At 32.2% G+C, this 22,201-nt stretch overlaps 1 protein-coding gene across 1 annotated transcript in view; it reads left to right on the top strand.

The window, feature by feature from the left end:
- Window positions 1–22,201, top strand: part of ATRNL1 (attractin-like 1) — a 293,585-nt gene that overhangs the window by 90,292 nt on the left and 181,092 nt on the right. Inside the window, exons 8-9 of the mRNA XM_008578422.1 lie at window positions 887–1,070; window positions 21,597–21,751. Coding sequence (XP_008576644.1) covers window positions 887–1,070; window positions 21,597–21,751 — 339 coding nt within the window. The remainder of the gene's footprint in view (window positions 1–886; window positions 1,071–21,596; window positions 21,752–22,201) is intronic.

Raw genomic sequence — 22,201 nt, 5'->3', positions numbered from 1 at the left:
TTTAACAAGTAGTTAAAGAATAGTAATCAAATTATTTCTGTTAAGTTATTATTTATTTTGTTCTTTGGAAATTAGCTCCTAAATGTAATGCATAAGTACTACATACATAAGTACTATGAAGTTCCTTTAAATATGTAAAGTACAATTGGGTTCAGTGACTCTTTCTTGATACTTCCAATTCCTTATGACCTCTGAAGAATCACTTTTTTTTTACTACTTTAGAATTGTGTAAATGTTTAGAGTTTTTAAGCATCACCTTCATTTTCTGTTAGTTGATTTGGGTATTCTCAATGAGCTGTCTAGAATGCCATAGTTTACATGATCAGTTAGAGGGAACATGGAGGTGTGGTTTGGGTGCATTTTTAAAGACTAATAGATTTCAATATAGTTTCTCTTTATATAATCTAATTTTTCCAAGGCCAAGAAACTGCATGTTTTTTCTTTTTAATGTGCATATTGTTATAAGCATGCCTTGCATATGGATGGTTTCTATCAGTGATTCTGCAGTAGGAAGTGAGTCTCTTCTAGATATAGCAAGCAGAATTGGATTTAATACAAGAAATTAATTACAGAAGTGCTAAAAGGGCTAGAGACACCAAAGGAAAGGGGATCACCCGGAAATCTGGAATCTGCTACACACCTGGGCTGAAGCCTGTGATCACATTTGCCACTGAGCTACTAAAAGTGCCCCTTCTGCCACTGAGCAGCAGCTGCCCCTGCTCAGTGTTATAAAGCTACTACTGCTATTAACCACTGTGATCACCTGCCTGTTCCTGCTGCTGGAGAGAAAAGCAGACTTTTTTTCTCTTGCTGGTAGTTTTGGTGATATATTAGTTGCATTTTTAAATACTACTTGAAGTTCATGATTATCTTCTTTCTGTTACAGCATCAAACACTTGGCTTGTTCCAGAAACTAAAGGAGCTATTGTACAAGGTGGATATGGCCATACCAGTGTGTATGATGAAATAACAAAGTCCATTTACGTTCATGGAGGTTATAAAGCATTACCAGGCAATAAATATGGATTGGTAGATGATCTTTATAAGTATGAAGTTAACACTAAGACTTGGTGAGTACATTGGGTAGATGTACGATAAGGAGAAATTTTGACATTAGTTGTACTTTATATTTGTATAATAGTGGTGTTTACTGAATATTTTTGGTGGGAAATTCCTGGACTTTTTCCATCTTTATTTCAACTAATGATATGCTATCATTTAACAATGGCACAAATTAACACATTTTCTGTATACCCATCATTACTATGAATGGTTTACTTTCAAATGGTTTCTGATCCCTTATTCTGTATGCATTATTTATTCTGTATGCATTATTTATTCTTTTAAGGGCAGATATCATGTGCATTTTATTCTGTATGCATTATTTATTCTTTTAAGGGCAGATATCATGTGCATTTTAGATGAGAAATTTTGTTTACCAGTATAACTTTGAGCTTTGATATCATTTGTCTTGGGATTTATTCTTCTTTGCATTCACATTTATTGTCATTTGTAAATTTTAAAAAGCATTTCTTCAGTTTCATTATCTAACTTCCTGTGCAATACAAAGCTTTTGGCTTTTAGGTACATTTTCATTTCTTGTTATAAACAGTGCTACACTGCACATCTTGTTCTGGTTTCCTGATGCACATGTGCAAGAGTTTCTCTAGGGTATATATTTAAAAGTGTAATTACAGTGCTTGAGGGGATTCACATTCTCAACTTTATTACATGTTGCCGAATTGCTTATCCAAGTCACTGTGATAATATACACTTCTACCAGCAGGGTGTTAGTGTCCCTATTTTTTTATGTTCTCACCAACATTTGGTAATTTTGAGACTTTTTCCTTTTGCCAATGTGATGGGTGTGACTGGTATCTCACTGATATTTCAATGTGCATTTCTTTGATTATTATTGTGAATAAGCATCTTTTTATGTGTTCATTTGCCACCATGTTTTCTGTTTAGTGAATTGCTTATTCATATCCATAATATTCTATTTACATTTGAAATATTATTCATTAATTTTTCACTTATTGATTTTCTGGGTATATTAGTTTTAAAATAGAGTTTTTGTTGTACTGATTGCCCTTTGTAAAATCTGTAAAATTACTCCTTTTTTGTTTTATGGCACTCTATGTTCATTTAAACTTCTAGCATGAAGTTACTTTATGAGTCTAAAGGAAAAACACAGTTTTCCACCAAATTGTGATTTGTTCCACCCCCTTCATTTTCCAACATATACCTAATTTCAACTTTCATTGAAAAAAAAAAAAAGATGGGATCCTAAGACTTTCTTTCGGTGATTTTGTTAATTCTCATTTTTTTAGTCTAATAAAATGCAGAATTATTCTCTATATTTTATATCTATTACAATGGATAAACCTATTTTTTTATTTTAAATAGCTTACACATTTTATCTTATTTCCTATTGCATATTTCTTTTTCTTTTTGACTTTTTGCTGTCAGTGAAAGGCATTGTTTGTTGTATAGTGATTAAAGTACTATCAGTCTGCTTACCATATTTTTGCATATATTGTAAATATTGTGTCATACCAAAAAGGGAAGGATAACTTCTGCATGAAGAAAGCAACAAAGTTCACATTAATAATAATTAGTATAGTAATGCTGAAGGAAGGATCTTAGAAATAAATGGATAAGAGAGCAGAACTAGGTATTATTTGAATGAAGTCAAAATGAGAAATTTAGTTGTTGCTCATCACTTGAATGGAATTTTCTAAGAATTTACATGCTTTCCTACCTGAACTCTTTCTGTAGTGAACTTATAATAGAAGAATATAAACATCCATCTTGGCAATTGTAGTACATGCACAAATAATATTGGATACTTGTCCTGTAGGAGAATTTAATAAAATAATTTGTAAATTATTTTGAGCAACTCATTACAAATATGCTATAGATATGTATGATGCTTTAGTATTTTAATGCATCTTCAGCTCATCAGTGAGCTCTAAATTGAATTTTCTATGATCCTTAAAATTTGTAGCATTCTTAAAGTTTTGTTGTTTTCTGTTAGTTTATTTGACAAGTTTGCTGTTATCTGTGGATTATATTGTTTGCCAGGCTTAGTTGCCTAATTTGAAATAATTTTAAAGTGTCACTATTAGGTGTTTATTGTATAGACTAATCTTTAATTTTTACTACCTCTGAACTGGTTTTATTTTTTAGTAGATATGGTTAAGTACACAGGTCACTTTGTCGCGATTTTAGGAAATGTGCATTTGGAAGAATTCTTCTTTTTCAATGGTGAAATGGATTATTTTTGACTGTTACAAGGTTACTTCAAAAAGTTCATAGAAAATAGAATTAAAAGATAATACAAATATTTCCATGAACTTTTTGAAGTACCGTCATATTTTCATTGATAAAAAGTAGGAATTATATCTGTTTAAAGCATCAGAGAACTATAAAGGCAGTGAGAATTTGCCAAGATTTAGGACAGGAGGAATGTCAAGGGAGGTGAGCCTGGCATTTCATGCAACTTTCATCCTTGAGACATTTATAAATCCTGAAAACTGCCTGAGAATCTGATCAGTGCTTTTATCAGTCCTAAGGAAAACCAAAATTGGATTTCCAGATGTGCCAAGGAAGAGGATCCTTGGTACATTCTTAAGGACAGTCTGGTTCCTCAAGTTCTAAACCCTACTACTAAGAATGAACCCACCTTTTAATCATCACAATCTTTCATTATATTTCATTAGAAGGATAAAGAAAATAAATAAATGATAAAGGAAGGGAATATGAAATAAGACCACAAATTAATGAAATAGAAACAAAAATATGATAGAGATGATCCCTAAAACCACCAACAATAAATAACATTTGTTGTTTGTAAAAAGTAATAAAATAGATAAATACCCATGTAGACTTAGGGCTAAAGATTATACTCAACCCATGTCAAGAATGAAAAGGGATATCACTACAGACTGTACAGATATTAAAAGTTAATAAGAGCATGTGATAAGCAACTGCATGACAGTAAATATAAAAAATTGAATCAACCACGACAAATTTCTAGAAAAATAAAACTTACGAGAATTGACATATGAAGAGATAGAAAATTGGAATAATCTTATGTCAAAGAAATAGAATCTGTAATTGAAAACCTCTAGCCTCAAAACAAACAAATATACATACATACATACAAACAAACAAATAAAAGCAAATCAGAACAAAAAACTCTCCAGGCTCAGATCACTTCACTGGTAAATTGTCTCAAATATTTAAGAAATAAGTATTTAAGAAATAAGCAACACCAATCTTTTACAAACTTTCAGAAAACAGAAATAATTACCTTGAGATTTAGGAGGCTAACATATTCTTGATATAAAAATGTAAAAAGGATATTAAAAGTAAGGAAAATTATGATGTTATTTTTTTCATAAACATAGAGAAAAAAAATCAGGTAATTGTAGCACTTTATGAAAAGGATAATAGATCATGAGTTCATTATAAGAATATAAGGTTAGTTAAAAATTTATAAAATCTGGATAATTAAAACAGTAAGAGTAGAGAAGTAAAGCTCTATAATACCTGGAAAAAAATGCAAAAAAAAGTTTATTTAATATTTAATATATGTTTATGATAAAAACTCTGTTGAACTAGGAATAGAAGTAAATTATCCACATGGCAAAAGGTACAAATGGAAAAAGTTTTACTGCAAAAATTATAGTAAAATATAGAAGACTATCCCTCTTGATTGGGAATGAGATAAGGGTGCCCACTATCACCTCTTCTATTCAACATTGTATCGGAGTTTCCACCCAGTGAAATAAGGCAATTAAAGTAAAATATCATATATAAAAAGTCAATCAAATGTGATTCTGTATACCAGAAACAATTAAAAAATGATAATTTAAAAGCCATATAACTTATATTACTATCAGAACATTGACACCTAATGAATGAATCTAATGACATATGTACAGGATTTTCACACAGAAAACTATAAAACCTGATTATAGGACATTTAAAATAAATGTCTAGATAAATGGAGACTACATGTTTGAAAAACTTATATTGTAGAGATAGGTATGCTGCCCAAATTGATCTATAGTTTTAATGTAATCCCAAATAAAATTGTAGCAGGTATTTTATTTGGATATTGACATGCTGATTCTAAAATTTATACGGGTATAAAAATGCAAAGGGCCAACTATAGCTTAAACAAATTTTAGAAGTACAGATAAAGGTGAGTATCTTCACAGTCATGGATAAAGAAAGATTTCTTAATAGGATTTATGCAGTATTATTAATAAAGGAAAAATGATAGACTGAACTATATTTATATGTCTAAAAATGTCAGTAAGAAGGTGAAATAACAAGATACATTGTGGGAGATATTTGCGATGTATAAAGCCAAGAAAGCACTCATGTCCTGAAAATATAAGCAATAAGAAAATGTAAGACAACTCAACATAGAAATGAGCAAGAGACTTGAACAGGCATTTCACAAAAAAAGATATCCAAATGACCAAAATACATATTAAAAAGTGCCCAACCTTATTAGTCACCATAGCAATTTAAATTAAAACCACATTGAGGTATGAACTAGTATTTCTACAATGAACTAGTAATTCTACTGTGAACTAGTAGTTCTACCCATGAACTGGTAATTCTACTTTTAGTTATATAGCCAACAAATGCATATATGTGTGCACTACAGTTATACAGAAGGATATTAATGATGGTTTTGTTTGTAATAGTCAATAACTGGAAACAAATGAAATGTTCATGAACAGTTCAATGGATAAATTGTGTATTCATACAGTGGAATGCTATGTAACATTGAAAATGAAAAAAATTGTCTCTGTATGAATCTGCGCAGTTGTTGACCAAACGAAGCCAGATGTAAAAAGAATACAGAGTATATTATTCTATTTATATAAAGTTTAGCACCAGGAAAAACTAATCTGTGGTCTTAGAAGTTATGATGAGGATTTCCTTTGGCTAGGAATAATGGGTAGTGATTTGGATGAGCAACAGGGAAGCTTTTGGAGGGTTTATACATGTGCTCACTTTGTGATAACTCATTGAACTATACACTTAAGATTTTTGTATTTTTTGGTATATATATTATACTTCATAAAAGTTTATTTAAAAAATATAAATCTGTGTTTGATATGACTCCTCAGGTTTAGTATTTTATAGTAATAGTTTATTATATTTTGGCATACTGTAAAAGAGTTTCAATTTTTAATGTATGTAAAAGTTCTGGATATATCGAAAGTCATTGCTGCTACCCCACTACTTCAGGATTAGTTGGGTTTGGTTTTTTTTTGTTTTGTTTTGTTTTGTTGTACATTTAAAGAATAAGAGAGAATAAACATCCTTGATTTATAGGATTTCTCAAAAGTGATTCCTTTATATTGTTAGTATGTTTTACTGATAGATATTATCGTTTGCTAAGGGATTTTAATTTTGCTGTGATGATTTTGGGGTACCAGGGTAATTGTGGTTTTGATTTCTTAGCCTTGTTCAATGAGGCATATTATAACATTTTTTGCATATATGTTTGTAGAACTTATTTTAGGAGCCTGTACCTTCACTGTTCTAGGTCAAGGATTTTCTGTGGTCATAGAGACCTCAGATTTTCTTGGCCTATTGTTGAAGTCTTTTACTCTGTTGTTGTGATCCTTTACCCTGTGAAAAAGCACAATGAGTTTTAACAAATAAGGAGCATATTAAACGTTATCAACTTAGTATAGTTTTTTACTGTTTTTTACAAGTGAGAGAAAAAAGATTTCAACTTTAAAGATATTAAAAAGATAAGTAATGAATTTAATGATAATGCTTCTGTGGTGCTATATTAATTCTGTATTTTTGAAAAGTGTTTGAAGTCACGTATGCTTAAAAAATGTTTTCATGATGAGGCTACACCTGGTTACACGAAATGATTTCTTCTAGCTTCAACTGGATATAATGGGGGTTATTTTTATATTAAAGTATTCAAAGCTATTCTATTAAATTGTTAAGTTTTTGTGGTTTCTCTAAAAGATTTAGCTCTCAGAGATTTTAGAAAGTGACACAGGATGATTTTATAAGAATGTTAGTAGTTAAATCATATTTCCACAAATACTGATGAATATGCTATTCACCCCTTGCTTATTTCTCTGCATGATAAGTGCCTGAAATCTTTTCAACAAACATTTCATTGAGTCTTTATCAATATCTGTGTTAGGAATAATCCTTAGAAGTTCTCAGTAAGGGAGAATGATAGTTTTAAAATATATGATTTATATTTTTTATGGAAAATAATGGAAATACACACACACATAAACACACACACATATAGCAAAGTAGTATAACAGAGAGATTTGTTAAAGTGAACGTGAAATTTTTATATAGGCAAAAAAGACTATTGTCCTTATAAATATCACGATATGAGATTTGGGATTTTGGAACATCTGGGTAAAATCGCGTATTGATAGCTTAAAGAAATACTGTCTCCATAGCTTCACTTTTTAAGGTGATTTTAAAACGTGCGCTACTTATTTTTTCCTAGTTCTATTTTATAAATTGGGAAATATTACACACAGAGCAAAGACTACATGAAAGCATACATATATATACAGCTTCTAAATCATAATAAAATGCTCACCTGAGCCAAGAAAGAGGACATTACAGTACCTCAGAAGTCCTCGTGTGTCCCTGCATGATGGCACCCCTCTCCATTAACCCTAAAAGAGGTAACCATTATTCTTAATATTGTGTTAATTATGTCCTTGTTTTTCATTATAGATATTTTACCCTCCATGTATGTACTTGCAAGCAAACCATTAATTTAGTTAGTCTGGTTTTTTTTTTTTTTTTCCTTTTTGTCTTTTTTCGTGTCTGGCAATGGATCGCAACCCTCAGTGTCGCGCCTGTACCGGACCAGCAACGGGATCGCAACCCTCGGTGTTGCGCCGGCACCTCGCTCAGCCAGTGAGCGGGAACCGGTCTGTATGTGGGATCCGAACCCTCGGTGGGAGCGCCGCCGCGCTCCCAAGCGGCGCACTGTAGCAGTGCGCCACCGGGCCGGCCCTAGTTAGTCTGTTTTGAATTTGGCATGTATGAGGCTACTTCAAAAAGTTTGTGGAGAAGTAGATTTAAAAGATAACGAGTCTTTCCATGATCTTTTAGAAGTACCCATGAATTGTTTAACATTGTATGCTTTCTTCAGAACCTTTTTAAAAATCAGCTTTATGTTTTGGTGATATATTTTGATGGGGAGAGGCAGAGGACAAAATGGAAATAAATAAAATGTAAATGTTCATAAGTACTATTGGAGGAAAAAGAAAGCAAGGGAAGAGGATAGGGAGTTTCGGGTTATTGGATTTGAAAATGGTGGGCAGAGAAGACCTCATAGAGAAGGCATTTTAGTAAACCTGATGGAGATTTGGGAGTGAGCCAGGCAAGTACCTGGTGGAGAGGTATTCTAGGAAGGGGGACAACTAATACAAAATCTGAAATGGGAATATCCTTGTCATTCGGAACAGTAAGGAGGCCAATAAAGGTAGAGTAGTGTGTCTTGGAGTGGGGTGAGGGAAGTGGTAGGACATGACCTTAGAGAGGTAAGTGGGAACCTTGTCATGTAGGGTTCTATAGGTCATCATAAAACTTTACTAATATGGGTAGTCACTGAGGGTTTTGAGCAGAGGTGTGACATGCTCTGACTTAGGTTTTTATAGGAGCACTTTGACTGCTGTGTTGTGATTATGTTGCAAGAGCAGAAACAGGATGACCATTTAGGAGGCTGTTGTAATAATCTAAGAAAGAGATGATGGTACTTGGGACCAAGGAGACAATGTGAAGGTGATGAGAATTGGTTGGATTCTGAATATATTTTCAAGGTAGAACCAACAAGAATTGGATAAATTAAAGGATCGAATATAGAGCGGATGAGAGAGAGAGAAGTGAAAGATGGATCAGGCCGAAGATCTGAAATCATGGAGTTGGCATTAATTAATATGATAAATTTTGTGGGAGAAGTAGGTTTTGTGTGGGGAAAGATTAGAAGCTCAGTTTTAGACCCATTTAATTTGAGATGCCAACTACACTTCTTAGTGGATATGTTAAGTAGGCAGTTGGATGTAGGAGTTTGAGGATCCTGGACACTCAATTTTCTGGTTAGAGAAATGAGGAGAAACAATCAGAAAAGGAAACTGAGAATGAGTACTTAATGAGTTTGCAGGAAAACTGGGTGTTCTAGAAGCCAAGAGCATATTTCAAAGGTGAGAGAATTTGTCAGAAGCTGGTGGTAGGTAAAGTAATGTGAGAATTGAGAAATGATCATGGTATCTGGCAAACTGGCATTTTTTCTGACTATGTCAAGAGAAGTTTCAGTGGAGTGATGGTTCAAATGAAGGTGGGAGAAGAGTAATTGGAGAAAAGAACTGACAACTTTTTTGAGGAATTAAGTTATAAAGGGAGTATAGAAACGAGAACTGATGGCAAGGGAGGTGGGGCAAGAGAGGTTTTTGTTTGTTTTGTTGTTTTCTAAGTTTGGAGAAATAATTTGTTCATAGACTGACAGGAAGTAGAGCCTTAATTTTCAAATATAGACCTTTTTTATATTTTCTATTCAACTTTGAATAATTTGAATTGTTGCCTGTTTTTGCTGTTATGAGCAGTTATAGTACAGATGTTCTTATTTGGTCTTCTATGATTTTATATACAAGTTTGTCTAAGCTATTTGTTAGTAGTATGAATCCTTGGTGACAGGGAGTGTTATGCTCAGTTTTACCCAACTATACTCCAATTTCATTTTCCTAATTTACGTTCCCACCAGTGGTAAATGACACTTCCCATTCCTCTACAATCTCTCCACGATTTGGTGGTATTTCATTTGAAAATAATTTTTGCCAATATATTAAATATGAAATGGTGTCCCATTTTGTTTTTAATTTGAATTTCCTTGATAACTAATGAGGTAGAATATCTTTTCATGTTTATTGGCCACATAACTCTTCATTGAAATTTTGCTCAATGTTCTCCCCATTTTGTTTTATTTAGTAGTTTGGGTTCACTTCTTTTTGATATTAGTCTTTGGTAGTTGTATATTTTGCAGACGTTTTCTCTTCCAGATGATGAATTGTCTTTCCGCTCATGGTATGATATTGTTTGATGAACAGACTTCTTCATTTTAATATAGTAGAAGTGATTAATATTGTCTTCTGGGGGTTGTGCTTTGTGTCTTGCTTAAATAATACTTCCCTATTTCAGTGCTTTCTATATTGCCCTTCAAATGTTTGATAGTTTTGCCTTTCACATTTAGTCTTTAATCCAACTGCATAAGGATCTATTTCTTTAAAAAATGTGGACAACCAGTACTCCCAGAATGATTTATTGAAAAATCTGCTCCTTTAGTGGTCTGCAATACTAGTAAATTTTTTGTTAGATTTCCTAGATGATTGATATTTTGAATGCTTTTTCTAAATGAAATCTGTATTATAAAGCTATCATAACAAATTACTACAAATTTGGTGGCTTAAAATAACAGAAATTTATCCTCTCACAGTCCTAGAGGCTAAAAGTATGACATCAAGATGTCAGCAGGGCCATGCTCCCTTCAAAGGCTCTAGGGAAGAATCCTTCCGTGCCTTTTCCAACATCCAGCAGCTCCAGGCAATCCTGGGCATTCTTTGATTGGTTGTAGCTTGATCCTTCCAATCTCAGCCTATGTCTTCACATGACCTTCTTATAAGGACACCAGTTGTTGGATTTAGAGCCCATACTAAACTAGTAGTAGATCGATGTGAACTTATTTTAACTTAATTAAAATGTGACTTCATTTAGCTTAACAAATAACATCTGCAAAGATACGATATCCAAATAAGTTCCCATTCTGAGGTTCTGGGTGGGTGTGAATTTTGGGGGTGACTATTTATTTAACCAGTATGCTATCTTTTTATTTTCTTTTTCTGTTTATGGCTTGATAGACAGAAATGCAATTGATTTTTAAATTAATTTATGTGTAACAACTTGCAGTATTTTAGTAATTTATGTGTAGATAGTTTTCAGTTTTTTACAATAGATTATCAGATTATGTACAAATAATGAAAGTTTTGTTTCTTCCTTTCTGGGTTTTAAAGCTTTATATTTTTCTTGCCTTATCATTCAAACAACAGTCTTTAGTTCAGCATTGAATAGATGTGGTAATAGCAGACATCTATTATTACTCCTGAACTTTAAAGAAATGCTTTTAGTGTTTCTTCAGTATGAATAGTTGTTCACTGTGGGTTTTGTAGATAACATTGTTAAGAAAGCTCCCCCTTTTTTTCCTGGTTTGCTAAGGGTTTATATAATCAATTGATATTGGGTATTATCAGAAGACATTTTGAGAATGATTATCTGGTTTTCCTACTAAATAATTTAATGTGGAAAATTATACTTGTTTCATTATTAACTCAACTTGGGTTACAACAAACTTACTCATAATGTATTACTTGTATTTTGGTTTGCTAGTATTTTGATAAGTATTTTTACATTAATGTTAGCTGGTGAGATTTACACATACTTTTCTTGAATCATTCATGTCAGCTCTTTGGTGTTAAGGTTATAATGGGCTCATAAATTGAGTTGGGGAGTTTTTCTACTTTTTTTATACTATGAAATATATGCATAAGATTAGAATTACTTTTTTCTGAATATTTTATAAAATACACTTTAAGTCATCTAGGTCTGACCTGTTCTTTATGTGTAGAATTTTAACTACTGAATTCCTATAATGATTATAGGAGTATTCAGTATTTGTTCTTGAGTCAGTTTTGATAAGATATATTTTAAGGAATTTGTCCAGGAAATTGCTGCCTTCAGTTAAATTGTTATAAAGATGGTTATATATCCTCTTTGAATCTTTTAATATCTGCAGCATCTGTAGTTATGTTCCGTTTAAATTATTTTTAAATACTACATCTATTTTTATCTATCTATCTACCCATCTATCTGCTTTTTCTCTGAATTAAGAGTGAGTTATTGACGTGATACTCTCTTAAACCAAAATATTTAAAAATGAATTTACTAAAAAGCAGGGACATTCTCTTATATAACCACAATACAAATATTGAATCTAGGAAATAATATAGATAGAATATTACAACCTAATTTATGGACCTCATTTAATTGTGCCAATTGTCTTAATATATTTTATAAAAAATATAACTTTTTTAATTGGTGGATTTAATTTCTTAATAAAATTTGCATCTGTGTTCACATGTGAGATTGGCTTGTGGTTTTCCCTTCTTATACTGTCCTTCTCAGCTTTTGATGTTTTTTTACCTTGCCAGGTTTGGATATCTTTTCCTGATCCAGGATCATATCTAGGATCATACACACATTTAATTGTCGTGTCTGTTCATTCTCCTTTAATCCGGAACAATCTCAGCTTTTGTTTGAAGAACGTACCCAATTTGGGTTTGTCTGACATTTTTTCATGATTAGATTCAAGTTTTGCATTATTTGGTAGGAATACAAAGTGTGTTCTTCTGTCGTGACTGGTAATAAGAAGTATTTTTTAAAAAAAAACTTTTTAATTGAGATAAACTTGATAAAACATAAAATTCTCAATTTTAAACATTTTAAAAAGTACAGATCAGTGGTTTTTAGTATATTCATACTGTTGTACAGCCATCACCACTAATTCTAAAATATTTCTATTACCCACAAAAGAAACCCCATACCTACCTGTTCTCTCTCCCTCTATCTCCTGGCAACCACTAATCTTACTGTCTTTCTCTGTATGGATTTGTCTATTCTGGATATTTTATATAAATGGAATCTTTCAATTAGTGGCCTTTTGTGTCTGGCTTCTTTCACTTGGCTCTGAACATTTCAGAGTTCATCAATTCATAGCTCATATCTTTTATTGCTGAATTATATTCTATTGTATGGAAACCACATTTTGCTTATCCAGCTGTTTAAGAACATCTTGGATGTTTCCAAATTTTGACAGTTATAAATAAAGCTGCTGTAAACATCAGTGTGCAGGTTTTTGTGTGGACATAAGTTTTCAACTCATTTGGTTTATACTGAGGAGCACAATTCCTGGATTGTGTCATAAGGTTATGTTTAGTTTTGTAAGAAACTGACAAATTGTCTTCCAAAGTGACTGTACAATTTTTCATTTCTAGCAGCAATGAATGAGAATTCCTGTTACTCTATGTCCTTGGAAGCCTTTGGTGTTGTGTTATGAATTTTAGCCATTTTAATAGGTGTTTTGTGGTGTCTTGCTATTTTAACATTTCTCTGAAGACATATAATTGGAGCATCTTTTCATATGCTTATTTGATATCTAATTATAGTATTTGGAAATGTGTCTGTTTAGATATTTTGCCCATTTTTTAATTGGATTGTTTTCTTGTGTTTTAAAGGTTCCCTGTGTGTTTTGGATACTAGTCCTTTTCCATCTATGTGTTGCAGATATTTTCTCCCGTCTGTAGCTTGTCGTTCATTCTCTAACAGTGTCTTTCACAGAGGAGAAGTTTTTTTATTTTAATGAAGTCCAACCTATCAATATATTTTTTTCATGACTTGTACTTTTGATGCTGTTTCTAAAAAGTCATAATCAAACCCGAGGTCCCCTAGATTTTCTCCTTTGTTATCTTATAGGAATTTTATAGTTTTGTAATTTACATTTAGATCTATGATCCATGCTGAGTTAATTTTTGTGGAAGACATGAGGTCTGTGTCTAGTTTCTCTCTCTCTTTTTTTGTTCATTTGTGATGCCCCGTTTTTCCGACAATGTTTGCTGACTAGATTACCTTTTCATTTTTGTGTTGTTTTCACTCCTTTGTCAAAGATCAGTTGGATATATTTGTATGTATCTATTTCTGGGCTCTTTATTCTGCTCTGTTGATTTATTTGTCTATTCTCTCACCAATACCATACTGTCTGGATTGCTGTAATCTTGCAGTAAGTCTTGAAGTCGAGTAGTGTCAATCCTCTGACTTTGTTCTTCTCCTTTGATATTGTGTTGGCTATTCTAGGTCTTTTACCTTTCAATGTAAATTATAGAGTCAATTTGTTGATATCCAGAGAATATGTTCCTGGAATTTTGATTGGGATCACATTGAATGTATAGATCTAGTTGGATGCTGTGGGATGACTGTATATCTTCTATTACTTATGCTTATGTTTTTTGGTATCATATCTAAGAATTCATTGCCGAATCCAAGGTCAAGAAAATTTACTCGTATATTTTCTTCTAAGAGCTTTGGACTTACAGGTCTTAAATTTAGGTTTATGATCCTTTTTGAATTAGTTTTTATGTATGTTGTTAGGGAGGGGTCCAACTTTTTTCTTTTGCATATCTAGTTGTCCCAGCATCATTTGTTAAAAAGAGTATTGTTTCCTCCACTGAATTGACTATTGAAATCCTTTCAGTTTCCACATGAATTTTAGGATAAGCTTGTCAATTAAAAAAAAAGTTACCTGGGATTTGGATAGGGAGTGAGTTGAATTTATAGATCAATTTATAGAGTGTGGCCATCTTAGCAATGCCAAGTTTTCCATCCCATGAGCATGGAATGTCCTTCCATTTATTTAGACCTTCTTTAATTTCTTTCTTCAATGTTTACTACTTTTTATAGTATAAATTTTGTCTTTCTTTTGTTAAATTTATTCATAAATATTTTATTCTTTTTGATACTATTTTAATTTGATCTGTTTTTATTCTCAGGATTTTTTATTTCTAGTGTATAGAAATACAGTTGATTTTTGTACATTGTTTTTTATTTTCTAAACTTGCTGAACTCATTTATTAGTTCTAATAGTTTTTTAATGGATTCATTAGAATTGCTACATTTGAAATCATGTCATCTGAAAATTGCAATACTTTCACTTCTTCCTTTTCGATCTGGATGGCTTTAATTTTGTTTTCTTACTCATTTTCCTAGCTATAGCTTATAGTTAAATGTTGAATAGATGTGGCAAGAACAGACATTTTTGTCTTATTCCCAATCTTGGGGGGAAGCATTCAACCTTACACAATAAAATATGATGTTAGCTTTTGTTTCTTCGTAGGTGTTCAAGTGATGAGTAGATGTGGCAAGAACAGACATTTTTGTCTTATTCCCAGTCTTAGGGGGAAGCATTCAACCTTACACAATCAAATATGATGTTAGCTTTTATTTTTTCATAGGTGTTCTTTGTATTAGTTTTCTGTTGCTGCTATAACAAATTACCATAAAGTGAGTGCTTTAAAGCAGCAGGAATGTACTTTTTCACAGGTCTGGAGGCCAGAAGCCCAAAATCAAAATATCAGCAGAGCCATTTCCCACTGCCCAGAGTTACTAAAGAAGATTCCTTTCTGTGTCTCTTCCAGTTTCTAGACTGCCAGCATGGCTGAGTGTGTGGCTGAATTGCTCCAATATTTGCCTTCATGGTCACATTACCTCCTCCTCTTTTCTGTGTCTTTTATAAGAACACTTGCCATTGGATTTGGGACCCCTGAGTAATTCAGCATGATCTCCTCAAGATCGTTAACTTAATTATATCTGCAAAGACACTTTTTTCAAATAAGGTTACGTTTATAGGTTCTAGAGATTAGGATGTGGACATATCATTTGGACTGGGGCACCATTCAGCTGTTATCAGGTTGAAGAAGTTTGCTTCTATTCTTATTTTGTTGAATGTTTTTATCATCATGAATATGTGTTGGAGTTTGTTAAAACTTTTTCTGCATCTATTGAGATGATCACTTGGTCATTTGTTTTTTGTTTTTTATTCTATTATATGGTGTATTACATTGATGTATTTTCAGATGTTAAACTGATCATGCATTCCTGGGATTAATGCCAGTTGTTCATGATGTATAAGCCTTTTTGTTTTGATGGCTTTGGTTAGCCAGTATTTTGTTGAGAATTTTTGTGACTATATTCGTAAGAGGTATTAGTCTTTAGTGTTTTAAAGAATGAGTTGATGAGAGGTATCTCCTCCTATGTTATATCTTTGAAGAGTCTGTGAAGAGTTTCTATTCTTTTTAAAATATTTGGTAGCATTTCCAAGTGAAGCCATTTCTTTGTGGAAATGGAACAGTTTTCAATTTTCATTGTGGAAAGTTTAAAAATTCCCAACTCGATCTCTTTATTTTTACATATTTATTCAATAAATTAAAATCTATCTTTGTTCTTTTTAAAATTTATTCTTGTATCAGTTTCAATAGATTTTGTCTTTTGAGGAATTTGTTTATTTCATATTGTTGTTTGCACATTTCATAAGGTTTGCAGTTGTTCATAGTATTGTATTTTAAAATGTTTTATTTCTGTTAGGTTGGTAGTTATGTTCTTTCTTTTATTTCTGATTTTATTAATTTAAGTTTTCTCTCTTTTCTATTAAGTCTAGTTAAGGGTTTGTCAATTTTGTTGATATCTTTTAAAGAACAAAGTTTCGGTTTTGATTTTCTTTTTCTGTTCCATATTTCATTACTTTTTTTGTAATCTTTATCATTTTCTTCATTCTGCTTGCTGTAGCCTTGGTTTGCTCTATCTTTTTTGCTGTATCTTAAGTTCGAAGTTTAGGTCATTGATTTATAGTCTTTCTTCTCTTTAAATACATGTGTGTACAACTATAAAGTTCCCTCTAATTATTGCTCTTGGTGTATTCCATATGTTTTGTTATGTCTTGCCTTCATTTGCATTCATCTTAAAATATTTTCCAATATCCTGTGATTTCTTTATTGATCCACTGGTTGTTTTGGAATGCGTCATTTCATTTCCAAATATTTGTGAATTTCTCAAATAACTTTCTGTTATTGATTGCTAATTTTATTCCATTGAGATCAGAGAACATACTTTGTATGGCTTCAGTCCTTTCAAATTTATTGAGGTTTGTTTTATGGCCTAGCATATGGTTTATCTTTGAGAATGTTCCATGTGCTCTTAAGAAGAATGTGTATTTTGGTGGTGTTGGGTACAGTGTACCATATATTTATTAGGTCTAAGTTGGCTTGTGGCTTTGTTTAGGTCTTCTCTTTCCATGTTTGTCTTGTAGTTGTTTTATTCATTTTTTAAAGTGCAGTATTAAAGTCTGTTCCTATTATGGACTTATGTATTTCTCTCTTCAACTCTGTTGGTTTTTGCTTCCTGTATTTTGGGGCTGTTTTGTCAGGACATGTATTTGTAATTGCTATGTCTTCCTGAAGGACTGACCCTTTCATCATAAAATGTCACTATTGAAGTCTAGGAAATGTTTTTGTTTTAATGTCTATTTTGTTTGATATTATAGCCACTCCTGATTTTTTATATTTACTGTCAACATAATGTCTTATTCTATCTTTTCACTTTTAATCTATTTGTATCTTTTATTCTAAAGTGTATGTTATGTAGAGAATATATAGTTAGAACTTGTTTTTCATCCTGTTTTACAGTTGCTGCTTTTTATTTATATGTTTAATACCACCAATTTAATGTTTTTTTGATGTAGTTGAATTTATGTCTGCCATTTTATTCTTTATTTTTATGTCTCATGTCTTTTTGTTGCTTTATTCTTTCTTTTACTTTTTTGTATTAAGTGAATATTTTCTAGTATAATGTTTTAATTTCTTTAATTTTTTATTTAAATATAATATTTATTTTAAAATATAAACAATTTAGTATTTAAAATTTCTTTCTTAGCATTGTTCTTAGAACCATATCAAGTATATCTTAACTTATTAGAATATACTTCAGATTTATACTAACTTGATTCTGGTGAGATACAGAAATGTTGCTCCTATATAGCTTTTTTCTCCTTTTTATCTTTCTTTGTGGTAGTATTGTTATACATATAGCATATACGTATGTCACAAACTCAACCTTATATAGTTATACTTATTACTTTATATGATTTTATGTTTTTAAAAGAGACTGATAGTAGAAAGGAGACCAAATATATAAGGGTTTGTTATGTCAATGTTATTGAATATTTCTGAGTGTTTTTTCATTTGTTCTTATGGATATGAGGTAACATTTCATGTCATTTCCTTACTTCAACATAGCTTTGCTTCAATCCTTCTGTGCTGTTATTGTCAAATATATTACATTTGTACCATATTACAGCAATGTAAATGATATTGCTATATAAACAATTATATATGTATGATTTTATAAAAATTGCTTTTCAAATTTATTAGGAAAAGACATGAGAAGAAATATGTATTTGTACTTTGTTTTATAATTACATAGTTGCCTTTGCTAGCTTCTGGATTTGAATAGCTAGTCTAAGACTGAATAACTTCCTTTAGTATCTTGTAAGGCAGATCTGCTACCAACAAATTTATTCGTTTTTGTTGATTTGGCAGTGTCTTTATTTTGCCTTCATGTTTGAAAGATAGCTTTGTGTTTATAACATTCTTGGTTGAAATTTCTTCTTCATTCAGCACTTCAGATTGTTGTTTTTGATGAGAAGTCAGCTGTTAATCTTATTGGGGTTCCCTTGTGTGTGAAAAGCTCTTGGCCTTCAACATTTTTACTATTATATATCTGAGTATGGACTTTTCTGTTTTTTCTTTTTATTTCGTACTCGGTGTTCATTGAGCTTCTTGAATATGTAGATAAACTTTTTTTATAAAATTTGATTTGGAAAATTGTGAGCTATTATTTTTTGAAAACTTTTTTTTCACTTCTTTCTTTCTCTCTTCTGTATTTGTAGTTCCTGTACATGTATGGTGGCACACTTAATGGTGTTCCACATTTCTCAGAAGTTCCATTTATTTTTCTCTCTGGTCTTCAGATTGCATAATCTGTACTGCTCTATCTTCAAGTTCACTGATTCTTCTGTCTGCACAAGTCTACTGTTGAACTTCTGTAGTAAAATTTTTTAATTCCAATTTTACTTTTTAACTTCAGAATTTCCATTTTTTAAAATTACTATCTCTTTGTTGATATTTTATGTTTGATAAGACATTGTCATATTTTCTTTTACTTCTTCCAACACTGTTTTTTAAAAATCTTCGAACATATTTGTAATAGCTGCTTTGAAGTCTTTTTCACTATATCTGACATATGGGACCTCTCAAAGGCAGTTTCTGTTGACTGCTTTTTTCCATGTATATGGGTCACTCTTTTCTATTCCTCTGCATGTCATAATTTTTCATGAAAACAAGACATTTTAGATAATATATTGTAGCAATGCTGGATCCTGTTTTTTTTTTTTTTTTTTCCTTTTTGTCTTTTTCCGTGTCCGGCAACGGATCGCAACCCTCAGTGTTGCCCCCGTACCAGACTGGAACCAGCAACGGGATCGCAACCCTCGGCGTTGCTCCCGTGCCTCGCTCAGCCAGCGAGTGGGAACTGTTCTGTATGTGGGATCCGAACCCTCGGCGGGAGCGCCACCACGCTTGCAAGCGGCGCACTATAGCAGTGCGCCACCGGGCTGGCCCCTGGATCCTGGTTTTTTCTAGTTCTCCAGACCTTATTGATATTTTATTTGTTCAGTGGCTGGACTGTTTTAATGCATTCTCTAACACTGCTCTTTGGAGAGTGCAGCCTGGGGATGCACACATTTACTGTGGGGTGTCAGTAGTGTTAGCAGGGTCTTTTTTACTTTTTCTCTGAGCTCCCTGTTAACTTGTTTGCCTCTGTTCTAGCTGTTGACCTCCACTAATTGCTGACTGACTGCCCTATCGTTTTCAACAATCTTCTCTGGCATAAATTGCTCCACAGTCTGATTGAATTCCCTTTAGGCTTCTTATTGGAGTTGTCTTTGATGTTTGTTCTGATCCCAGGAGGGATTTTATTAACTCTCTTTTTCCCTGATCTCTCTGGTAAATTCCTAGGTGGGCTGTACTTTAGCTTATTGTTCTCATGAAACTAACAGCTGTCCCTTAATTGCTTACAAGCCAAATAGCCATTGGTTTTGAGAGTGCCCTTAGGTATGAACTTTCTCATTCTCCAAATAAAGTCTGTTTCTTTGAGAGAGCTTTGGAGCTGTTTTCTTAGTCTGCCTCTCCTTCTGGGTAAAACCTCTGTGCCATTGCTTGGGAGTTCTAGGTGGGTAGGCTTAGTGTGTGCTCCTCTTGGAGTGACACCAAAGGTTTTTGTGAAGGGCCTTAGATGGAGACAGTAGCCTCTGATCTTCTCAGCTTGCCTCTTTCAGCATAGAACTTCTGCCTTGTGGGTGAGATGGAGTGAAGACTATTGGGCCCTGCGTTCTTAGTCTGCTGGGTTTGCTGTATAGCTCTCATCTTATAAGTGGGGACTGGATAGAGGAAGAGCACCCAGATTTCTCATGCTCTTTCCCAGAATAGAGCTTCTGTAACCCAGAGCTGGGGAGGGTGAGAAGTGCTGCAAGCCTGCCACTCCAAGTGTGATGTCACTGGCCTGGACTGAGAGCTGAGGGATGAAGGAGCCTTGTGTTCTTGGCTTTACTGACCTAGGGTAGAACTTATGTCATGCTATACTCTTGTTAAGTATGGATGTGATGCCATGGACTATTGCTCTTCTAACTGAAATTTAGTAGATATTCTTAAGTAAATATTTCTTCATTTGCTATTGCTCTTAGTAAAATTTTCCAAGACCTTAGATGATTGTGTTTTTTTTTATAATTGTTGTCAACTGTAGTTCTTTCTCTGGGTAGAGTGTTTGTGAAACTCTTCATATTATCATTCTGGACATCAGCTTCATATTCTTTAGTATTAATTGGTAATATAATACATGGTTTTACAGATACTGCATAAACCATACTAACTATACTATATACTATGTTTACATTCTAATTCTTTGTACCTGGGATTTATTTAGAGTAGTTATAAGATGCTGATTCATATTGTCATGCACCTTTATTTATACCCATTCATTCAGATCATTATAATTGTGAACATATATTTATAGTATTTTCTCTTAGAGTTATGCTTTAATTAAAAGAACATTTATATTTATTTTAATGCTTCTCAAAAATGCATTGTAATTGTAATTTTTAATTACACACAAAAATATGGATGTATCTCAGAAACAATTTTGAGTGAAAGAACCAACATACAAACGAATACAGTCTATATGATTCTACTTATGTAGAGTACAAAAACAGCAAAACAAATCTATGCTGTTTGAATCAGAATAGTGGTAATGTTTTCGTTTTTATTTTTGGTCTTGATGCTGGTTACTTAGTTCTGTTCATCTTGCAAAAATTCTTTAGTTTTCAACTTATGTGCACTTTTTTGTGCACTTTTATGCATGTTATATGTAAATTAAAAATTAAAAACTTTATTATGAAGTTCATACGAGTTATACAAATATAGTTTTAGTCAAATGCAATTCAGAGTAAATTCACTATATTTAAATTTTTACTTATTTTAAAATGTTTGGAACTCTACTTTTAAGAAGACTTGTTTCCTACCTTTATAAATGAAAAAGTAATTCAAAATATAAATTATTATTAGTATTAACAATTCTGTTTGATATTGTGTTCCCTAAAGGCATTTTAAGATACTGTGAATTTCAAAATTTTTTAAAATATTGAAGTTTGGAAATTATTTATAAGTTTTTTAAAAAAAACGTCCCCCCCCCCACAATTCCAGGGAAAATTCTATATGCAAATTAGATCCTATATATAATATATATAAAATCAGGGAGGTCTTTTTATCTTTTGTAATACATTTTTAAATTTTATTCTGTAGGACTATTTTGAAAGAGAGTGGGTTTGCCAGATACCTTCATTCAGCTGTTCTTATCAATGGAGCTATGCTTATTTTTGGAGGAAATACCCATAATGACACTTCCTTGAGTAACGGTGCAAAATGTTTTTCTGCCGATTTCCTGGCATATGACATAGGTATGTATCTGTTAGGATTGTACAAAGTAGGAAATATCAGAAATTTTCCATACAGAGATTCTCAAATACATTAATTGATAGTATGTGTATATGTCATTTTAGAGATAAATTCAGTGATAGACTATGAATAGAATTCTCTCTAATTTCAGCATAGTATTGATGTAGAGCCAGGAGAACAGAAGAACTTGGGTGAGTTAATTGGGGAGACTGGGTAATAGAGAAATCTAGGTTTGAATGTCCTCTTGGAAGGAAAAGGGAAGCCTTTTGTATATTGTATCTGTACACAAGCACTGTATCAGTCTATATTGTGTTTGTTACTGTCTTAGTTTTGATAATAGGTAGATATGGAGTACTGTAAAATTATGTAAATTACAAATAGTAGGAATCTAAACATTTTAGATTTAGTAGGGATGTGTAAAAATGCATTTATGTAAAACACATCAGATATAC

Source organism: Galeopterus variegatus, unplaced genomic scaffold (genome assembly GCF_000696425.1).
Source record: "Galeopterus variegatus unplaced genomic scaffold, G_variegatus-3.0.2 Scaffold1679, whole genome shotgun sequence".
Lineage (NCBI taxonomy): Eukaryota > Metazoa > Chordata > Mammalia > Dermoptera > Cynocephalidae > Galeopterus > Galeopterus variegatus.
This window is presented reverse-complemented; position numbering and strand designations above follow the sequence as displayed.